At 38.2% G+C, this 16,687-nt stretch overlaps 1 protein-coding gene across 2 annotated transcripts in view; it reads right to left on the bottom strand.

Annotated features, from left to right (window-relative positions):
- Positions 1–317: 317 nt before the first annotated feature.
- The window catches only part of LOC139969838 (snake venom 5'-nucleotidase-like), a 41,066-nt gene continuing 24,696 nt past the window's right edge, over positions 318–16,687 (bottom strand). For both annotated transcript variants that reach the window (XM_071975148.1, XM_071975149.1), the window contains exons 5-9: positions 15,940–16,143; positions 15,270–15,521; positions 10,099–10,254; positions 6,768–6,968; positions 318–5,501 (exon numbers count right to left, since the gene is read on the bottom strand). In XM_071975148.1, coding sequence (XP_071831249.1) covers positions 5,329–5,501; positions 6,768–6,968; positions 10,099–10,254; positions 15,270–15,521; positions 15,940–16,143 — 986 coding nt within the window. In that variant the 3' untranslated portion in view covers positions 318–5,328. The remainder of the gene's footprint in view (positions 5,502–6,767; positions 6,969–10,098; positions 10,255–15,269; positions 15,522–15,939; positions 16,144–16,687) is intronic.

Here is a 16,687-nt window from a genome sequence, read left to right as displayed (position 1 = left end):
CTGGGTGCTGAGGTAAACTCAGTGTGCTGGCGTATGCAGGGTGCATCGTGTAAAGTGTGCTGAAGTACACTCAGTCTGCTAAAGTATACAGGATACACCGTGTAAAGGGTGCTGAGGTACACTCAGTGCGGTGGCGTATGCGGGATGCTTCTTTTATTGGGTGTGTACTGAAGTATACTGAAGGTTACAGCATGCACCGTGTATTGTGTACTAACGTATACAGAATGCACTGTTTACCGTGTACTAGACAGAACAGATTGTACTCGTACAAGAACACATAGGACTTGTACAAGAGAGAAGAAACCAGGACCTATCAGTTCTTTCATCCAGCCTATATTGTCAAGTAAAAACTTACAGTAATGTTAACCACAAAAATAGCTTAATATAAATAAAACCTTCTACAAGATGGTTATCTCAACTATTTGCGAAGGTTTATTACTACATTTACAATAAATGTTAGAATTCTAAAATAGCATACTTTCAGAAATAATAAATATCTGGCATAAGATATATTTAACCCATTAAAAAAAACGATTGCTGTTTCGTGATTGGTTCTTTTCTAAGTTTACGGCATATCACAATACATACTACGTTCGGCTTATCATTGAAACGAGGTATACACAGTATTTATGGTCACGTGATATCATGAAGTTAAACAAATATTAACTTACTACTATTAACCGTGAGAAGAATGTAAAATTCAACTAATGCGAGGGAACACGTTATACGTTTTATGCAGATTCCCGTAGAAACAGATTCTACACATGATTTTAGCAGAGAGGTCGAACAGGGATTGCTTTCGATTTTTGAGAAAAGTCACCCAGGAAATTACCTGGACACGAAAACCAAAAAACCAAACGACTGATCCGCTCTCAACCCCAGCCCCCTTGTATCGAGACTGTGACTGTGTGATCATCGTCAGGTGTGTACCACGATTCTTCTAGAAGGGGATCTTAATGATACTTTTTTAGAAAAGTCACCCAGGAAAGTACCTGGACACGAAAACCAAACAACCAAACGACTGATCTGCTCTCAACCCCAGTCCCCTTGCATCGGGACTGTGACTGTGTGATCATCGTCAGGTGTGTATCAAGATACCGCCAGAAGGAGAACATATTGATACACATGATACTTTCTTAGAAAAGGCACCCAGTAAGTTTCCTCTACACATGATCTTAGAGAAAAGACTGAGAAGCGATTGTTCATCACATACTTGTAAATGACGAATAAACTAGCCTATATTGACACATTAGATCTCTCACATATTGTGAAACACAAACATAACTTACTGAGGTAAACGGTTCGCACAAGGTAAATTCAACTAATGTGGGGAGTTCACTAAATACATTTTGCTGGAATGTTACAGTTCTAAAATAACGTTAATTTAGAAATTAGACAATCTGCGTGCAGGCGTCGAGTTACTTTAGCTCTCCCAAAACGCATCTCAGTGACGTGATTGGTTGATTTCTGTATACCTTATATAAAACACTTAGTGAATGTAGTGCACGCATGTTCTATGTAAGTCTGAGATATAGGAAGAAACAGAACTGCATTTCCTTGCAAAAAATTACTACAAACTTTTCTCGTTGAGTTATTCAGCTCTCGACATTAAAAAATTGTATACGTAATCAGAAAACAAGTCAAATGCTTCACAATTATCCGGTATTAGACAAGTTTTAGTTCTTGTTGAAGTCCAATGTCCTATATAATCGCTTCCTATATATATATATATATAAATGAAAATCGTAATGAGTTGGAAAATCAAGAACAGTGATTCACTGTTCTCGATTTTCCAACTCATTACGATTTTCATTTATATATGTTCACAAGGGCGGCGGAAGCACTTTTAATCTGGGGGGGGGGGGGGCACCGACATCAAAGGGCACTTTGCAGATATTCGATTGGACTGATGCAGCCTTATATTTAGTAGCCTTTATAACTCTTATTGTATTCTCTTAATTGCGTATACACATCACTCCATCAACGCCCACCCCCCCCCCCCCCTTGAAGGAAAATATGCGTACTAGCACTGCAATATCCAATGTGCAAATTGGGAAACAAGGAACAAGTTTTCTTTTGAGACAAAATGAGGTGAAATCATGCAAGTTGCTAATGTAGGAATCTTCCTAATTAGAGTTTATTTCTTGTTAATATCTTAACAAATTTTTTCCATTCGAAATAGCTTTGAGTTTGACCCACAGAAACTCATTAAAAAGTCAGGGGCGTAGCCAGGATTTGCAAAGTTGTATGCAAGACTATCTGAGCGGAGCGCCACCATCGGTTGGCGCGGAGAGTACAAAGAAAATTTTTGGTTTTACAAACCCCTCAGATGGCCGGGAACGGCCCTTCCCGAGTGTTCATTCTGGTTCCCTGGCCTCTTGCTAACTTGAGACACCTCAATTCTTATGTAGAAAAAGGGCACATTTTTAACCTGAGGAAAAGTGGGGGGCACGTGCCCCCTGTGCCCCCCCCCCGGTTCCGCCGCCCTTGCTTGAGATATTGTGTGAACAATGTTTTCAGACTTTGACCCGCGCTGACCTGAAATGACCTTTGTCCCATACCAACAACAATTCAAACCAGTTCTTCCTAAGGAGAACGTATATACCAAACATGAAATGTATCCCAGTTATCCTTCTGAAGTTAGAGCGTTTTACGAGTATCAAACACACACACGCGAGCGCACACCCACGTACGCCATCTCACAATCACATTGATTACTTCCGCTAGGAATGAAATATAACTATAAGATGGCTGATTCTCAAAATATGCATGAAAGATAATCCGACATTTGTTGGAAAAAAACATACTAAGCTATTCCACATTGTATTAGTTTGCACATATATGTTACACCAAAGTCGTATTTCCTTGTATATATGATAGCATGGCTTCCGAATAGCGCTATCTATAGCATATAATTTTTGAGGCCTATACCGGATAAAAGATACACGTACAGTCACTGTGGTGGTTAATACTTTATACGATACCTTAATAGCATATATACAAACAAACAAAATCTCTCTGTCAATTTTGACGTGTATAACCCTTGGAAATCAAGATGAGGCCGCGGGTACCGTGTGTCGTAACCCTATGGGTGCTGAAGCATAAATCCCCTTATTATATATGCATGGAGCTCACTCCATGCTATATGACAGTAGCCTATAACTCACCGTGTTGTCGCCAAAATACATTGGTATATGACAGATTAACAGTTGATAATTATAATCAACTGTTATACACTCCGGATAAGATAAGGCACGCCCTCCTATCATTCTGTAACCAAAGGTAACTCGGTTTACAAAAGAGAAGCTAATGATAATTAGTGAGTTATATTGGTATGGGATTTCAGTATTGATTAACATTGAATATAGTAGATAGGCCTACAACCAAACCTAATTCAAAACTATCCTAATAAATGAATAAATAAATTTTTTTTAAAATACTAGAGCACACAGAAACGTCTGCTAAGGCTTTTTATTCATATGTATATTGATATAATACAGGTTTATCGGCGATCACTTACCAATAATCGAGATAGATTATTATCATAAAATCGTGAAACCAAATCGTAACCCCATCATAACGGCTGCTCCTTTCTTTTTGGTTTCGCTTCTTGTTCCTTCATACACCCTTTTCTGCGTTATTTTCCTTGACAAACAGTTCTCTACACATAGCGGTTATGGATTAGATAAGGCATTATGTATTTGCATATACCAAATGCCAAATTATCATCTACTGACATTCACTGTCTTCCCTGCAGGGTCTTGATATTCCAGGGTCTTGTTGTTCTGTTCACCTGCCCCGCTGCCCGATAGTTTATAAATGATTAAAACTGCTTCCACATACATATACATATCTTCCGCACCTGTGTCATAGACCATAAATGTTTAACTTAATATTTAACACACCCTGTTAACTCCTTTGTTAATGTTATTGTGGTTGCTCGAACTCTCAGCAGTTAACGCTCAGTGACTCTACCACAGAAATTAATGCATAGAAGCCATATCGCATCTGTTGACAACAACTACTCTTGCAGCTATTTGAAGGTCATTCACGCCATCTTGAAACACCCAAACAACGACTCGCGCTGAGGGTGCCTACGTTATAGTCAAGGGCGGCGGAAGCACTTTTAATCTGGGGGGGGGGGCACCGACATCAAAGGGCACTTTGCAGAAATTCGCTTGGACTGATGCAGCTTTATATTTAGTAGCCTTTATAACTCTTATTGTATTATCTTATTTGCGTATACACATCACTCCATCAACGCCCTCCCCCCCCCCCCCTTAAAGGAAAATACTAGCACTGCAATATCCAATGTGCAAATTGGGAAACAAGGAACAAGTTTTCTTTTGAGACAAAATGAGGTGAAATCATGCTAGTTGCTAATGTAGGAATCTTCCGAATTGAAGTTTATTTCTTGTCAATATCTTAACAATTTTTTTTTTCCATTCGAAATAGCATTGAGTTTGACCCACAGAAATTCATTAAAAGTCAGGGGCGTAGCCAGGATTTGCAAAGTTGTAAGCACGACTATCTGAGCGGAACGCCACCATCGGTTGGCGTGGAACGTACAAGAAAATTTTTGGTTTTACAGACCCCTCAGATGGCTGGAAACGGCCCTTCCCGAGTGTTCATTCTGGTTCCCTGGCCTCTTGCTAACTTGAGACACCTCAATTTTTATGTAGAAAAAGGGCACATTTTTAACCTGAGGAAAAGTGGGGGGGCACGTGCCCCCTGTGCCCCCCCGGTTCCGCCGCCCTTGTATGTTCATTTGCCTTTGTCATGTATACCTCCATTCATTAGCATATATATGATATATATATATATATACCTACTCAAATCAGCATATATGTATAGAACACAAACAATGATGTACTGACGAAATACATGTGTCACATGAAAGATCATTCACGATGGTTCGGTTCCTACTTTCGCCTGATGAGTCCTAAAGAGCGTGACGTAACCGGTCGTGAAGTGAAATTTTCTGTTGTGTGGATCTTTAATTAGTGTAATACGACTCCAAAGTCTTAAAATACAAATACAGACATTGGCACTAGTGATAATATATACATGGACATTTAGACGACATCTTTGGATATAATATTACTAAATACATTATGATTATTAATACAAAAATGACAGTTTTCCTCTGGTATTTCAATATCTCAATTTCGTTTAAATTTTCGTTGATACCAAATAATGGCAAAGAATTACCCCCTGCACCAAATAAACAATAAACAACAATAAACAAATAAAAAATATGGTTATCTCAATTGATTAGAAAGAAATAATAATTCATTTTCATTATTGCTAAAAGTTTAACATGACCGTTCATGTGGCAATACCATCACGTATAAAGTAATATGCCAACGGAGCAAATAAGAATAATAGAGGGCGCACTTTGACCGAATCGGAAGTTTTGACTTGAATTCTCCTCTCAATGCCTTTTAATATAGGAGAATGTTTCGTAAGATAATTAGTAAGGGCGGCAGCATCGAGATTACCTGTGTAGAAAAAAAGACGTAAAAAAAACACAAATATAGTTTATGATATTATTTCTCTTCCTGAATGACACTTTGGCAATTTCCTGCAGTGCAAGGCTGTAATTATTATAAAACTTGCGCCATCATTATAATGCATGTGATTGTAGGGTTTATTTCATTACATGTGGTTCATATTAATCAGTATAATAACATTATCTCATAAATGTTCTATATATATATTAGTGTTGACATATCACATATGTTTTCACATGCATACATGTGTTCCACGTTATACTGAATAGTGAGTATAATGCAAGTGTGCTGTTATTAGAGTGTAGGATATGTTAGACTGAGTACAATGTTTCATAATGCTACAGTAGTAACACTAGGTTCACATCTGCGTTATATATTGTTGCACTACTCATTAAATATGTTTACAATATGTGTCTCACTGTGTTGCTACCATTAGGCTGTGTTGCTACCATATATTGCTAACATGAGGCTCCTTACTAATATGCTATCATTATACAGTACAGGTATTGTACATGACTGCATATACCGTCATATACACATGCATATAGTTGTTCTCTATTGCCGTAACATTCTATTTACCATTATATTGCGTGCATATCACTATACAAACATTATGTATGGTTCATTCGCTCCTTATAACTATGCTATCATTACAGTACAGGAATTGCCCGTCACTATAAACTCCCGATATTGTATAACGCTATAATATCACTTCTCTACATCATATCGAGTTCCACTTACAAGTGTTGCATATTTCTACATAATAATATTAGTACGCACGCATGCGTCCCGTCACGCTATGCAGACATCAGAATCCGTCAGGCTTGCCCATGCATAACCTACTAACCTTTTAGCAGGCCTAGCTCTATTTTTATTATTAGATCACATTTATATTGATGTTGCGTTATCTTCGTACCTAATCACAGCTTTGGACAGTATCTTATGTGCGCAACCACCATTATTGTGCTGAAGGTGGGGACGAGTGGGGTAATTTGTGTAGGTGGGATATGGTGCTGTATATTTTGCAAATTTTGAAAACAATCTTTAAGACTTTTATACTGTTTTAGGTGGTACCGCACTACATGTTATATATTTAACTAAAGTACTGTTCACTATCATTTGTTTTTTGGAAATATCCTACCTGCCAATGGAGTGGTTCAGTCCTCGCACTCTCCCCCTTCGAAACTATTCAACCCCAGGAATATAATATTGTCTTGAAGAATCTCACAAGCCCACCTACATATTGTGACTTACCAGTTATGTGACTAATCTTGTTGTCTGATATCATAGTATACCCATCCCCGCCATTAGCTATGTACGTGGGAACGATTAGTCTGTAGATTTTGTCAAGTTGAAGAGGCTCATAATCTGGAACGGAACACTCTGAGCATCTCGCTTCGACCGAAAGCACTCGAGATCCGGGTTCTTTTGATAGGTCGTATGATACGAGTAATCCTATCTCAACATAAATATATAAAGAGAGAGAACGAGAAAAGTTTGGAATGAGATTATATATATATGTATATATATATATATATATATATATATATATATATATATATATATATATATATATATATATATATATGTATATATGTACATATATATGTATATATATATATATATATATATATATAATAATAATAACTAAGATTTATAATGCGCTAATTATAAACAAAATAGTTGTCAAAAGCGCTATACATATAAATATGAATAGAAAGAAAAGCAAAATGAATAATGCAACAATGAAATATATATATATATATATATATATATATATATATATATATATATATATATATATATATATATATATATATATATATATATATAAATATTGAGTGTTTTATTATTAACAACCGAAGATGTCATTACTACATAGCGCCCTCTGAAAGGAATGCGTTACGGTGTCACAGTAACGTACCATTTCAACGTATTCCTCATCATGTTACAATTAGGTATGAAACAAAATACAATACATCATTACGTCCGTCAACATGTCAAATTCAACATAAGCATTTCGAAATCCTGTAACAGCATGACGTTACTACATGCTATAATTTTGGAAAATCGGCGCGCACGGAGCGCCTAACGTTCCATAAATGCACCTAAACATGAGCTGATTTCTACACAACTTTCGATACGAACTTGCTGAAGAAGCAACTGAATGGTTCTATCGGCGAATAAAACGGTGTCTTTTTCAAGCCAGTTTGTAAAGACATACTACACATATTAGAACGTTCTCATACCGTATATCACCGCGCTATAGTCAAGGTGGCGCAAACTATTCTCTTGCTGTAAAGCGACATCACGCTCACCTTTAAACAAATGTTCTACTTCTCGATATTAATAATAATAATAGGCCACAGTTCACTGTGACAGTATATGAATTGGATTGGACATATTAAATTAATTTGAAACGAGATTGTTTATAGTAAAATATCTCTTCCAACGGTTAATCTGAGAGATACAAGGATTGAGTTTCATGTTACATGCTTTTAATTTTCGTTGAACCAGGGTGAATTAAATGGAACTGACGAGGCTAATTGATGAAGTTTGGGACGAGCCTGATATTCTCATATAGTCTTACCGCGTTATAAACATTCTACAATTTACCAGTTCGGCGCTTTTGGAGGGAAAAGATTATATCGGCTAATTAAACGGTGTCTTTTTCAAGTCAGTTTGTAAAGACATATACTACAAATATATCGTTCGTATACCGTATATCACGGCGCTATAGTCAAGGTGGCGCAACTGAGATGGAGAGAAACCGGCGAGGCAGAGCGAGAGAGTGAGACGGTGGGTGGAGAGATAGAGGGGGGGGGGGATAAATCATGATTAAATGGTGTAAGCTAGGGGAAATTCATCAGCTTCTTTATTAAAAAAAAATCTTTACAAATATTGTTCTGATATCGTAGAAACTGGGACGTTGGTTCCTTTGTCAAAAACTCTCCATAACAACTGGTTGAATCAATACGGGTCAGGGTTATGGGTTAGGGAGGGATGGGGAGGGTTAGGGAGGGTTAGGGAGGGTTAAGGAGGGTTAGGGAGGGTTAGGGAGGTATTTCTCTGGACTTAGCCAAGCCCGACTAGAGTTGGCAATCAGGGGGCTACCACCCCGGAGTACGACCGAAGACAATTAGGGGGCGCAGGGAAATATGAGTTAAAACATAATGCATTCTCACTCTATAATTCACTTAAGCGAAACGGAAGACTTAAAATGAAGGGCCCGGTGATATAACTTTCCCCGGCGACCAGATGTTTCTGGTTATTGCCAGGAACTTAATGAATACTATAATCCCAGTAACGAAACTAGCTATGAAGCTAGAGGCGTTGGGTCACTGTGTTTCGTTTTCCAAAGTCTGTGTGGATTTTTTTTCTATAGTAGTAAGTTAAGTCTCGTCTACCCGACATGCTCAGTGATTAACCTCCGCCACGTATCACGATCTTGTGCAAGGTTAATTGCTTCTTCGAAATTGTTAATGTTAACGTCCTTAAATTTCGACTTTATTTTTCCAAGCAAGATAGTCACGGGCCTCCCTACTGGTTTAGCAGTATGTCTCAATGCTTCTCTTAAAGCAACCTTTGCTGGAGCGTCCTCCTGGAGTCTTGCTACATGACTGAAAAATCTCAATCTTCTATGTGCGACTATGGATGACCAAGGTGTTTGGTTGGTTTCATTGTAGAGCTCATCGTTTGATAACCAATTGTTATTGGTCCATCTAATGTTGAGAATATTACGAAGTAGTCTCCTTTGAAAAGTGTCAATTTTTACGATCAAGATCAAGGGCGGCGGAAGCACTTTTAATCTGGGGGGGGGGGGGCACCGACATCAAAGGGCACTTTGCAGAAATTCGATTCGACTGATGCAGCCTTATATTTAGCACCCTTTATAACTCTTATTGTATTATCTTATTTGCGTATACACATCACTCCATCAACCCCCCCCCCCCCTCATCAAGGAAAATTTGTATGCTAGCACTGCAATATCCAATGTGCAAATTGGGAAACAAGGAAGTAGTTTTCTTTTGAGACCAAATGAGGTGAAATCATGCTAGTTGCTAATGTAGGAATCTTCCGAATTAGAGTTTATTTCTTGTTAGTATCTTAACAAAGTTTTCCTGCAATCGAAATAGCTTTGAGTTTGACCCACAGAGATTCATTAAAAGTCAGGGGCGTTACAGGTTTTGCAAAGTTGAATGCACGACTATCTGAGCGGAGCGCCACCATCAGTTGGCGCGGAGCGTACAAGAAAATTTTTGGTTTTACAAACCCCTCAGATGGCCGGAAACGGCCCTTCCCGAGTGTTCGTTCTGGTTCTCTTGCTAACTTGAGACACCTCAATTTTTATGTAGAAAAAGTGCACATTTTTAACCTGAGGAAAAGTGGGGGGCACATGCCCCCTGTGCCCCCCCGGTTCCGCCGCCCCTTGATCAAGATCCTTCATAGTGCCCCACAGTTCGCAATTGTACACACAAAAAAAATACTCTTTAATAAAGCCTCGAAAATCAAGCTTAATGTTTCGGCTTGTGTTTTGCTTTTAAAAATGCTTGAGAGTGTGATGATATGATGATATTTATCTTACCTGAGACTTGCAGGAATTTCCCAGGAAGTGCTATAGGGTCGTAATCTTGTACAGACTTTTCAAGCGCCTCTAAAATATACTTTCCGTGTAACTCTAAGATGTCGTTTGTGTTGAGGAATGGTAAGACAGAATTGACGTCACCGATGCTTAGATCTCCTGTTAAAAGTGAGAATAAAGAAGGTTAAAAATTTTATAAATGCTGAATTATGGAAAGGTGGCGGTCTTCGGAATTAAGGTAAAATGTTTGAAATTGTAAATTTAAAACAACAAAACGAAAGAAGGTAGAAAATTTTTTTTTTTTTTTCAGATGTTCCATTAAGTATATAAAAGAGCTCAATTTAAATAATTAAGGAATAAAGTTCATAGCTTTTGCAAAACAAATAAGATTTATTGGAACCTTTATGGAAGGTCAGAGTCACATCCGGGATATAACAAGAGAGTCGCTGTGGTCCTGGGGTCGTTGAAGCCAACCCCCATGCAGGGGCGGCTGGGGATCCTATTTAGGCATATTCGTTCAATAATCAGGTTTAAACGCAAGGAGTGGTCTAATTCTTCCCCGACTCCATTTTCAAGCCCCCCCCCCCTTCCCCTCCACCCGACTGAACTTGTTTTTCACAACTGACGATGGCGGGGGGGGGGGGGGACTAATAAGTCTGCCTTATTTGAAATGCCACTTGTGGTCAAGTGGTTAATTAAGGCATGAGGACTGGTAATCTTAGGATTACAGGTTCGAGCCCTGGCCAGATCATTGCGTTGTGTCCTTGGGCAAGGCACTTTATCTCCATTGCCTCTCTTCACCCAAGTGTATAAATGGGGACTTGCGAGGTAACTTGTAAATATGGTTGCCTGCGCCGGTTTGTGGCTGAGATTGATTGAATTGCGCACACTTTGGTGTGTAGGTGTGACAAGTTACCAATGACCAAGGCTAAGTTGTCAAAAGCGCTACACTGAAAAAATAAACTAGTCAATATTGCCACGGACTAACGTTAAATTAGTCTGTAACGTTAGTCAATGCACACGGACTAGCAAAAATCTTCGTTTCATCGCTGCTTCTTAGTTAGTTTACACTGACTAAGGAAAATATAATCGCAGCTTAGTCGGTGGCGACGGACTAAGGTATTTTAACCCATGGACTAAGAACGATACGGACACCCGATTTACGCCATAATCGTAGCTTAGTCGGTGTCGACAGACTAATGTATTTTAACCCAATTCGATTCACTTCAATTTGGAAACCGAGAGGCAACGGCAGCTTGCTGGGCTTGGCATAGTTTCATACGATCACTCTAAGCAACTTTCAACCGTAAATCACCCAAGAAGGGCTTTAGAAGAATGGAGGTATTAACTGCATCATCGGCCTACCTGTTATTCCTTTAATTTGAAGGTAAAATTAAAGTTAATTGTTAGGCCACTGGCACTAGTACTGTATTATGGTTAGTGTAACGCTACCGTTGTCACGTTGGCGTTTCGCAATACACAAGTGCAATGACAGTGAGTAGCCTATAGGCTTCTACTGGGTACTGCAGTGCATTCTCAACACTAAAGTGTGCATCCTAAACACCAATTAACAATGTGTTATGTGTGTATTGGGCTAGATTGAACAGTGGCACATAATCTTCTTATTTATTCCCAAACAAATGCTGGAACCATAAGGCTCAATAGTTTATTTGAAGTCTACACTCATTTGGTAAAGATTTCCTGTAATTTCCCATGTGAATCTAAATGGGTAGGCTTTGTGATATTGAATAAGCAAGGCTAGACCTTCAAACGTACAGTCACAGTAGGCTGAACAAATTATGTTGGCTAGTCAACGGTATTATATGTTGCGAGCAGTCAGGATGCACGCTTCAGTTCTATTTAACCTTTTCATTTATCATTTTTTAGTATTTAATTTCCGGTCACGCCCAGGAAACAATTGCGACATTCCTTCACGGTCGACTTGCTTACTGTAAGAAGTATTAACCGTTTTTTCTCAGGAAAGCTTGATAGTCTGAAGTTATTATAACATGTGCTTTTAGTATACTGCCAAAAGAGTAAGTTGTTGTATTTGCATTGATATTTTATGTAGAAGTAACGGAAAATTGAGTATGTTTAGTTTGGTCTAATTGCACGTTTTTTTTTCTGTCCAATGTAGGGTTCACTTGCGCGAATTCAAATTATTCTGTTTATGTATATGTAATATGCATCGATTCTTAGATTATGATGTTTTTTTGACATTTATTTGTAATTCAAGCATATCTGTTTAGTAGCAAAGTTTAAAGGTTAAGATTAATTAGTTTTCTCTTTTTGATCCTAGATTGAATGAAACTCATTGGCGTAAATAATAGATCAGATGATACAGTTTAACGCAGTTGCTAAAACTCTGGGTATTCTCTAGTCTTCGCCGGTCCATTATATACTTTAGTACTACTATTAGACTATATCAAAACGACCGAAGACAAACTTAGTGTAACAAAGTACTGATTCTCCTCTAGCCTAGGTCTAAACAGGCTTGTTATGTGAGCAAGCAAAATAACAACTAAAAAGGATTAGGCCTATAAATAAGTTGGCTCAGTGCATTTCTGTTTCTAAAATTTTTTATTTTTAAAGATCATAAAAACAAACAAAGATTTAGCCCATGTTTTAGTGATACCATTTTCCAGTAGTTTTCAACTGGTTACATCATGAGCTCATCTAGGTCAATGGGGGATGGGCATTTTGGGGGTCTACTGGCAGGGGTACCCCACCAATAAAAATTACTGGCAATGCCCATCAGTTGTATCTGAAGCCCTAACCAACATTTTCCAGTAGGTTTCAAGTGGTTACCTCATGAGCTGACCTAGGTCAGCCTTGAGGGGTCAATTATAGATCACTGGCAGGGGTACCCCACCACCAATAATTACTGGCAATGGCCATTTGTTGCTCTTGGGGCCATACCAGACATATTGTACTTACTTTGATGTGTTACCATGAAAATTGATCTAGGTTAGCTATCAGGTGACTTTAAAATTGCTCTCCCAGCCACACCCACCACAGTCGGTTTGCCAGTCGTCTGGTTTCATATACAGGAATGCACTGTGAACATTGTGATGTACAAGGCAATTGGTTACCTTCCCAGCTAACCAAACCCTCTGGGATCCTGGTCTATTGGGATCATTATTAACATGATTAACATAATTATTAAGCTTTGAGAAATAACTTGGTGTTATGCTGTGCAAAGCAAATAATAATTTGGTAAAGCTGCTATTCCTGGCTTATAATTTGAGGGACCTAGATTTAAATGTATACCTCCCAATATGTTATAAAATTTTAATGTAAATGTATGTTTATGATAATGTGAGTTATCATGTGCTATATATATCTGTATCTGTGCTTACACGTATATCATATTTTCTGTTCACAGGTCAATAATGGTGCAGATTTTGGCTTCCTGAAGACAAGTGGGAGGCCATTTGTAGTTAAGAGAAACACTCTTTGTTCGTGAAGACTTAACTGGTGTCGATTTGGGGTACCACTTTAAAACGAAAGTCATGAGGAACCCTTGCCCAAGACTCAACTTTGCATTATTGTGCAGTGCTATACTTTTGCGATTCATGTTTGATCCATTAACTTGTCTTAACTTTGTTGGAAAAAAAAAATCAGATTTTCAGATTTTATTTACAGTGATTTCTTCTCTATCTGTCGAAAGTCAGCCTTTTGTAGACATCAGAAGTTTTATCAGAAATAAATACTGCCAACGTACACATTATTTGTGTTTCTTCTGCTCTCTTTTCTTTCAGTGATACTAGTCAGTGAAACTAGTCGGGTTTAATTCTTTCAGTGAATCTAGTCAGTGCAACTAGTCAGTCGATACCGACTAAGAAAGGTTAGTCGGGAGAGGCACCATCCTGACTAATGTAAAACCTGCTGTAAACTAGTCGGTGGCTCATATAAATTAGTCGGTAAAGACCGACTAATGTCACCAACTAATGTAACTGACTAATAAACATTAACCGACTAAAAAATTGTTGATCGACTAAGCTGACGGACTAAGATGACCGACTATGAAATCCAACTGACTAAGGAATAAATTAGTCGGTATAGCAACTGACTAAGGCTATGTTAGTCGGGAGAGGCACCAGATGGACTAACGTTTTGTTAGTCGGTGAACCAATCTAAGTTTTCAGTGTACGATCTCGATGTAGCAGCGCTATATAAGTGTCTAATATGTATGTAAATAGGTTTAGTATGCATCAAATACAGGCTTCATGGCTGTGTCAAATATGCTGTCGTAGAAATATTTTGATAATGGATTGCAGAACTTTACATTAGATGAAATCTGGATGGTCATTGAACGGTCATAAATACCCCGCTCACAAAATGTTATCATATTGGCGGAAAAATGAATGAAAAAATAAATAAATATAAACAAAAAAGAGCTTTTAACGCTTGCTCTGTTAATGCAGCAATAAAAAATCATGTGTTAATAACGGCCGTAGGTATACCATCTGTTGCCTAGCAACCAATAAATTGCCGTGTTTTATAAAGTATCGATGGTCTCTTTTACTTTTATTTGAATATGGTCGAAATATTATATATGTTCTTTTTCTTCTTCTTCTTCTTCTCCTCCTCCTACTTCTTCTTCTTCTTCTTCTTCTTCATATTCCTTTTTTTCTCGAATATTGGAAATCTTTCAGCTTGTTAAACATTCGATTAGATATGTCTTGAAACGAATAGGCTTATAATATTCTTGAACTGCTGCAAAACCTTGACTTTGTTGTGTGGAATTATATGATAGTAAAGAGTAAATTACGATTGACTTCGCATGCATCAGTTGACATGTCTCATTTTGGACATTCAGAAAATATGGAGCGCACTGAGTGTTATACAGTTAATCGAAGTTTATTAACGCCTGTATAGAAAGATATATGTATGAAGGTTGACGTATAAGGACAGGTTATAAGTTATAAATCTGAACACACACACGCACATATGTATGTATTTTAGATCCTCCTGCAAGCAGGAACTCGCGAAGAAGTCATCATTGGGCTTATCAAAGCCGCAAGCTGACCGAAGTCAATCTCTTAGATTCATATTTAACGTCCATGATTAAGAATTGTCAATTGTCAACAACTCTGTAACTGGGAGACATACATTAATCTTGGAGTGACTCGAACTCGGGAACATATATAAAGCGGTAACAAGCATTTTACCTGCTGGAATCGTTGCCCGTATTGCGCCTGCGTTGGTGATAGCAATGCTAACGTCACTCCACCACTCTTCGCCTTTAAACGTTACTTGGTCTTCCAACATGGCGTCGGTAACGACATTTCCAAGGTTACACTCTTTGGTTCGACAACTCATTCTGGTTCCGTCCAATAAGACGTAGCTCGTACCAATACTGACTCCAATCGTCGCTTCCATAGGAGCGGAAAACCTCGCAATTTCAGCCAAGGTGTCAGAATCTGCAGTGAACAAGAAGAGAATTGCTGAGTTGGTTAATGTTAAAATGTTTAGAACGCCTTACAAATTTACAGACAGCTAAATCTACGTCTATTAAAAAAAAACACATCCACAGTTCCAAATTAAGCGTTTTTGATGCCGAATAAATGATGCTTCATTGCGGTTTTTAATATAGCAACACATGCCTATACCTTCGGTTCACAGTTAAAATTTCTATGAGGGTCAGAGAGACACATTGGTTGATAGACAAGGGACAGAAATAATCAAAATCTCACAATTCCTAACTACAGCAATTAGCAGGGTAAACCAAGATTTTGATCCGATTTGTTTTTTCGCAGGCTTGATTAAAATTTGCTCTGGCGGGATTAGTCCTATTCAGGACAACCTACCGTATTTATATCGTGTAGTCTAAAGGCTTACCTCGTTCCACGCTAGCATCCAATGTAATTGGATTACCACTGAAGTGTGTAATTTTACCGTCATCATTGAAGGTGACCTGCAAGAATCCTAAGTATTTCCCCCATGTGAAATCCTGTACTACTAGTACTTGATCTCTAGGGGCGCGGTCTGGGTGAATTACCGTCGGGTATGGCCCGATAACCACGTCATCTGTTGGGGGAGTTCCTGCAAAAACGGACAAAAATTACAAATCATAAGCAAAATGAATGTATGATATAAATAATAAATAGGCCAAAATTAAAAACAAAAATAACATATAATAAATGAAAAGAAAATGAAACTGAGATGAAGCAAACAAGTTTTTTATCTTTACAAATATTCTTCAGAAGAACGAAATTGAAAGACAGAGAGAGAGAGAGGGGTGGAGAGAGGGAGAGAAAACTCGCATTGTAGAGTTTCATGATGTCCATGAACTGGGGAACAACATTACCAAGTACAGTTGTGCTCCTACAGTATAGCAATGTATACCTGTAAGCTAGAATTGCAACTTTCGAGTTCTTGCAAAATCTTTACGTTTTGTCCATTAGCAACACATCTAATCTCAATTGTCTCTCATCACCCAGGTAAGGTAAATAAGGAAGACATTATACTCTTCCGGATGGCGTCAGCAACACATGAAATATCCCACCATGGTGCTCCATGGTCCCACACGGCACAGGGTCCCTGTAGCAAGGCATTTAATCTCAATTGACTCTCATCACCCAGGTGT

The sequence above is a fragment of the Apostichopus japonicus genome, chromosome 7, assembly GCF_037975245.1.
Source record: "Apostichopus japonicus isolate 1M-3 chromosome 7, ASM3797524v1, whole genome shotgun sequence".
Classification (NCBI taxonomy): Eukaryota; Metazoa; Echinodermata; class Holothuroidea; order Aspidochirotida; family Stichopodidae; genus Apostichopus; species Apostichopus japonicus.
This window is presented reverse-complemented; position numbering and strand designations above follow the sequence as displayed.